The sequence below is a fragment of the Geospiza fortis genome, unplaced genomic scaffold (assembly GCF_000277835.1).
Source record: "Geospiza fortis unplaced genomic scaffold, GeoFor_1.0 scaffold373, whole genome shotgun sequence".
Classification (NCBI taxonomy): Eukaryota; Metazoa; Chordata; class Aves; order Passeriformes; family Thraupidae; genus Geospiza; species Geospiza fortis.
The window spans coordinates 955,432-961,855 of NW_005054518.1; the positions used below are offsets into that span (position 1 = coordinate 955,432).

The 6,424-nt window shown below is 55.6% G+C and overlaps 1 protein-coding gene across 1 annotated transcript in view; it reads right to left on the reverse strand.

The window, feature by feature from the left end:
- PLEKHM1 (pleckstrin homology and RUN domain containing M1) overlaps nt 1–6,424 on the reverse strand; it is a 21,602-nt gene that overhangs the window by 1,496 nt on the left and 13,682 nt on the right. Inside the window, 5 exon segments of the mRNA XM_031063638.1 lie at nt 2,728–2,885; nt 3,279–3,342; nt 3,784–3,977; nt 4,111–4,256; nt 5,788–6,423. Coding sequence (XP_030919498.1) covers nt 2,728–2,885; nt 3,279–3,342; nt 3,784–3,977; nt 4,111–4,256; nt 5,788–6,423 — 1,198 coding nt within the window.

A 6,424-nucleotide genomic window follows, 5' to 3' on the forward strand; every position in this document is an offset into this window, starting at 1 on the left:
ATGAAGGACCCCAGCTCAGGCAGGGGTTTCACTGCTCAGTCACCAGCAGAAATGTCCCTGCTAACAAGGGCTGAGGTCAATTTTTGGGTTGTGATCCCCAGCTCCTCAGTGGCAGTAAAATGTGGCTCAGCCACATGCCAGCGGGGCAGCCAGATTTACCTTCACTGTGCAAATACCTGGTGTACAATCCATGTGTGAACAGCATGAAACACCTTAATTCCCCAAAAGATGCGTGGGACAGAGGCAGAGAACACCCAGCAGAGCCAGGAAAGGGATCACAGCATCTCAGCTGGGGTGAAATCCTGCTCTGGAGAGGAGCTGCAAACCCTGAGGCACGGGGAAAGGCTCGGACAGGCAGGATTTGGGATGGAAAATACCCATTCCCCTGGTGGAACACACTTCCATGTGGCCTCTCCAGAGCAGCAGCAGTGGCAGCTGCTCCCCAGGCACGGGGGGATTTGGGAAGCCGGGTTTTACCCAGTGTGGTTCCGAGCTAGAATCGGCATCTCCTGCCTCCAGCTCCCCCCGAGCTGCCAGAGCAGGAGGGGGTCCTGCGCTGGCAGGGTCATTGTTTGAGGCGTTGCAGGCACATCCTGCAGCAGTGCCGGTGTGACCCGGCGGGCTGGGGCGGGCACAGGGGCAGGAAGCCGCGTTCAGCTCCGTGAGGATGTCGGCTGAGCCGCTTTCCTGCTGCACAACCTCCTCCGTCAGGGTGAGAAAGAAAGACGTCAACAAACTTCAGAGCTCGGCTCCGCGGGACACGAGACCTCCGGCCGGCCGCCAGCCAGCTCAGCCCTGCGTGCCAGCACTTTCCAGAGCCCGGCTGCTCTTTTTCCAGGGAAAATTGGTCCCCTGGGGATGTTGTTGTCCTCGATAATGAGCTCAGTGCTGTCCCTGTGGCGGGGAGGGGAGCCAGCAGCGCTGCTCCTCCTCCACGGAAATACTCGCAGCCCTGAACACATGGAGCACCCACGGATCCCGGTATCCGTGGTGGTTTCTGCAGGTTCTGGGTGGTGCTGCTCACTTTCAGGGAGTGCCAGGCAAAGTGAGACCACGCAACCCATGAGCCCTGTGAAATCTCTCTGCCAGGATTGTGCTCAATGCCAAATAGGCCAAGACAGCACAAGAGGAAATAGCCTCAAGTTGCCTCAGGGGAGGTTTAGGTTGGATAATATGGAAAATTTCTTCACTGAAATAGTTGTCCAACTCTGGCAGAAGCTGCCCAGGCAAACAGTGGAGTCATCATCCCTGCAGGGATTTGAAAGCCCTGTGGATGTGACACCTGAGGACACGGGTCAGTGGTGGCCTTGGCAGTGCTGAGGGAACTGTACTCGATGATCTTACAGAGCTTTTCCAGCCTGAATGATTCCATGATTCTATGGCATAACCATGGAGATGTGGATCTCTCCAGCTACAGTGGAGCAGCCTCCTGGGCTGGAAGGGATTGACTTCTTCAGCAAACCCTGATGGTGATGGGGATAAGAATTCCCCTCTAGCACCATTCCCATCGTGATTCCAACTCCTGTCCAGCTGCTGCACCCTGACCCACAGCTGACCCCATTGCAGGACAGGTCCCTCTGCCTGTGAGGAATGGGAGCTCTGTGGGCAGGGAAAAACCCCAGTGAGAGCCAGTACACCCCTCTCCTGCTAGGAACATCCTCAGCCTGTCCCAGCACATCCCAGAGTGCTGCCCCCACCCACCTCTGCTCCCAGAGCAGCTGTGGCTGCCCCACCCCTGGAAGTGTCCAAGGCCAGCTTGGACAGGACTTGGAAGGTGTCCCTGTCCATGGCAGGAGGTGGCACTGGATGGGCTTTAAGGTCCCTCCAACCCAAACCATTTTGGCATTGTATGAAATCTGTGTCCATGTGTCCTTCCTTCCTTCCATGGCTGTAGAGAGATGTAGGAGAATCCCACTGCTGCTTCCCCTTCCCTCCTGCAGCTCCTGCAAGGGGTCAGAGTGACCCTGAGTGTGAGAGGCACTGGCCAGGTGAGCAAGAGAGGGACATGCAGAACCTCAGAACCTTCCTCCTCCTCCTCCCTCCAGCTCCTTGGCTGCAATAGCACCCAGCACCCAGCAAGGCCTTTGCAGGCTGACAGCAAGGTGCTGGTGGCTGCATCTTCAGTCTGCAAAGCCACCTCTCTTGGTGCCATCTTGGCTCTGTGAGGACAAGATGTCACCTCTGCTCCTGCCCCAAACAGCCCGGATTTGGTTTGGAGTACCCTGGAACTGATGGGTTCCATGAGGACATGGGCATGAAGATGTGGACATGTAAGGATGAGTCCCACAAGGATGAGGGAACCACAAGGACGTGGGCACCATGAGGACATGGGCACCACAAGGATGTGGCTCCTACAAGAATGTGGGACATGAAGACAGGGCTCTCATGGGGACATGGGCACCAAGGAGATGTGGCTCCCACAAGAATGTAGGAGATCAAGACAGGGCTCTCATGGGGACATGGGCACCATGAGGATGCAACTCCCACAAGGACATGGGCACATGTGGCTGCCAGGAGGACATGGGCACCACATGGGCACCACAAGGTTTCAGGCATCACGAGGATGCAGAACCATCTCAGAGCCATTTCCAGTTCCCCCTGTGCCTTGCAAGTGGGGTCTGTGACCAGAACTCAGGGGCTGGCTGGGGCTCCTGGCCTAAGGCAGGCTGTGCCCCTGGGTGCCCTGGCTGCAGCAGGACGGGCAGGGGTGCTGAGAAGCTCACTCACCTGGTGGTAGTGTCGAACTCGAAGGGGAAGATGATGTCACTGCTGTTGCAGATCTGGCAGATGAAGCCTCGCTGGGTGCACAGGTCACAGCTGTACACGTGGTGGGATGCAAACTGCAGCAGCGACTGCAGGAAGCTCTCGAAGGCGCCCTCAGCGATCTGGGGGACACAGGGGTCAGTGTTTGCTGTGTCACACCCATCCTTTGGGCTCCACCTGAAGGCACGGCTGTCCTCCAAAACAACCCCAAGCCCACAAGGCTGGGGTGCAGTGGGACCCTGGACTGCTGAGAGCAGCACCCACAACCTGCCAGGATGGGGCTCCTGGCTTGGGGATCACTGAAAACCCAACTGCTGGGAAACCACAGCTGAAGGAGCAGCACGTGGCATCCCCACAGACCCTGGGGTGTTTTCACAACAACTGGGCCAGGGGGCTAGGAACAATCTGCTCTAGTGGGAGGTGGAACTGGATGGCAGGGGGTAGGTCTGGGTGGTCTTTAAGGTCCCTTCCAACCCAAAGCATTCTGTGATTCTGTGACCATACACAGCTCTCACCTGCCTCAGATCAGCCACGCTGTATTTGTGGGGACACTCCAGGAGGTAATGCCTGTGATCAAGCCTGCAAAGAAGCACAGAGAAGAAGGGGGTAGATGGTCCCCACCACACCTCCAAGAGCTTTGGAGCAAGGAGCAACCTGGATGAAGCAGCCTTTTGAAGTGAATCACTGCAGAGCTCATTTTCACATCCCAAATCCTGCCACTGGAAATCATGTGAGAGCATATCAAAGGGGGGGAAAAAAGAAAATAAATATCTCATCTATTTTGCCAGGTGTTTCCTGTCCAGCCAGAAGCTCCTCAGCCAGGAAGGTGTTTCCTGAGTCCCAGCTCATTGTGCTGACCCAGCCAACAGATGGATAACTCCTTAGAGCAGATGACGTGGAGGGAAAAACCAGCCTGAGCCTTGGCAGCACCGCTCCCTGCTCCCATGGTGAGTGAGGAGGGGGACCAGGAGCCCACTGGGGTGCCAAGAGAGGGGAATGTCACCCCGGGAGGGAGCTCACCGCTTGCTGAGCTCCTTCAGGGCGCCGCTGCGGCACATGATGAGATAATCCCCCAGGAGCTTCAGCTGCTCCCGGCTGCGCAGGATCCGCCCCATCCTCTCCACGTGCTCGTAGAGGCTCTCGTTGACCAGCCTCAGGTCGATCAGAGGCTGGTTTCGGATCTGGGTCAGGAACTTCAGGGCCTGCTTGCACACCTGGGGCATGAGAGAGGGCACAGCTGGACACAGAGCATGGAACAGCCCCAGAGCTTGGAAGGACATTTGGATTGGGCACTCCCAGTGCAGGGAATGCCCAGATGGACCCTCAGGAAGCAGATGCTGGACTCACCCCCCGTTTGGTGAGGTCCCAGTTGTGGATGAGGCGGGAGGGGATGATGCTCTCCTCGTCCCTGTGGCAGCTGTCACAGTAGTAGAGCCCCGAGAAGGCGCAGAGCTTGGGCCTGGCGAAGGAGAAGCCGATCTGCCGGGAGCAGCCTGCGGGAGCAGGGGGTGACAGGGGACTGCTGCCCACAGCCTCTGCCACCACTGCCAGATGGGGAGGAACTTCTGGCAGCGAGGAATTGAGCAATGACGTTTTGGGAAAGGGCAGAGACCAACTAAAGCACCTGTAGGATGTTCAGTGTGAGGCCTCCAGCCCCCTCCTCATGGATTTAAGCCTATGATGGTTCAACTTTTTCTCTAGAAAAAGGAGGCTGAACTATCTGTGAACCCACTTTCATCCATCAGGTGGTTCAATTGTTTGGGTTTTTTTTTTAGGAAAAGTGAATTCTGACAACATCCCAGAGGTTCAGGGAAGAACCTAAATCCCATTTGCTGTCCCATCACCTCCACCAGTAGCTTTGCACTGTTTTGCCTTCACTCAGCCTTTTTCTTTTCTGCTGCTGTCACAGAGTACCAAAACCTCATCTGGAAGGGATGAGATCAGGATGGATTAACCCAAAACCACCTTTATTATAGCAGTGGGGAACCCATCTTGGTTTCCCTACCCCCATCCACTGCACTCTGGAATAGCTGGAGAGCTCATCCTCCAAAAATATTCATGGAGATCACGTGTTGCTTTCTGAATTAATAAGAAAAACTAGCCTTTATTGCTCATTACTCTGAGATGGAAGGGAACATATTGGGTGTCAGGCTGGGGGGGGTGAAAGCAGGGCAGGCAGATTCCTAAGGAAAACCCACACAGAAAAAACTGGGAATTTGTCTTTTTGGCTTATGGCTTCTAGCTGTGGGGAGGTGGAAGATGCAGGACAGAGCTTGGAAGGGAAGGCAGAGACCAAATAGACCAGAAAAAAAATTCTATAAAAAAAGGAGACAGATTAAAAGAAAAATTCCAACCCGCTGGAGGGTACAAGAAATATAATTGAAGCAGGAGAGAAATCTGAAATTTAATTAACTTAGCAAGGTAAAGAGCAAATTACAGCTCCTGTGAAGGTCAGTGAAGGTGCCACCAGAATCTCCCTGTGTGCTGAGAGGCGTCAGGGGAAGGGTAAATGATTGTTTTGCAAAATCAGCCCGTCACACCCATGGCAATCCCCGCTCCCGTGCTGCCTTAACTGGAAAAACAGCTCCAGATTGCGCTTTCCCCACAGGCCGGGGCCTCAAAATGCCCAGGAAGAGAGTCCTGAGCTTCCTGATCTACCTAAGGTTACTTTAACACCAGTTTCCCACTGTCTGTGCCAAAAGCATCTTAAGTGGGAGCCCAGTAATATCCCAGTTGGACTGGGCTGGGGTGGGATGGGGCTCAGCATGGGGGGCTCACCCTGTGCCCACAGGACACCAAAGGTGCCCCTGACTGGGGACATGAAGCCCCACCAAGGAGATCTTGTGCTGCTGGGTTCCTGGGAAAACAGAGAAGCTGTAGCTGCCCCATCCCTGGGGATGCCCAAGACCAGCTTGGACAGAGCTTGGAGCACCCTGTGATAGTGGAAGGTCCCTGTCCATGGCAGGGGGTGGGACTGGGGAGGCTTTAGGGTCCTTCCAACCCAAACCATTCCATGGTTTGTACCTGCACAGATGAAGCTCTGCGCGTCCAGGCCCTTCTCCATGGGGATGGCCACCAGGTACTGCAGCAAGAAGCCATTTTCCTTCACGATGTTCTTCAGGACCACCTGGGAGTGCCCATCCAAGCTGCCCCCCAGGGTGAGTGCCTCCTCAGCACCCTCCAGGTAGGACATGAGCACCTCTCGGACCAGCTCCCGCCACGAGGCCGCCTCCTCCGCGCTCTCAGCCTGCAGCTTCAGCACAGCCTTGGAGGTGATCACCTTGAAGAAGGAGGGTCCCCCCAGGCTGGTGTCTGGAAGGATGTCCTGGATGGTCTCTATGCCGTAACTGTTGCTTAAAATTTTGTCATTGTTTCTGATTTTAAAGCACTTCAGAGTTTCTAGAGACAGGGAAAAAATGAACGGGACCCAGGTTTTGTCCACGTCCATGTACAGAACAGCCTCTTTGATGGCATCCAGCTCTGCTTCTGGAGCTGCACTCCAGTCCAAGCTGCTCCCAGGCACATCACTCTGCTGGAGAGCACTGGAATCTCCCTGGATGAGCTGGGCTTCGCCTCCATCCTCAGAACACTCCAGAGTCTCCCAGTCCTCCTCCTCCAGCTGCGGCCGGCACTTGTGCAGTGCCTCGCGGATCCTGTCCCG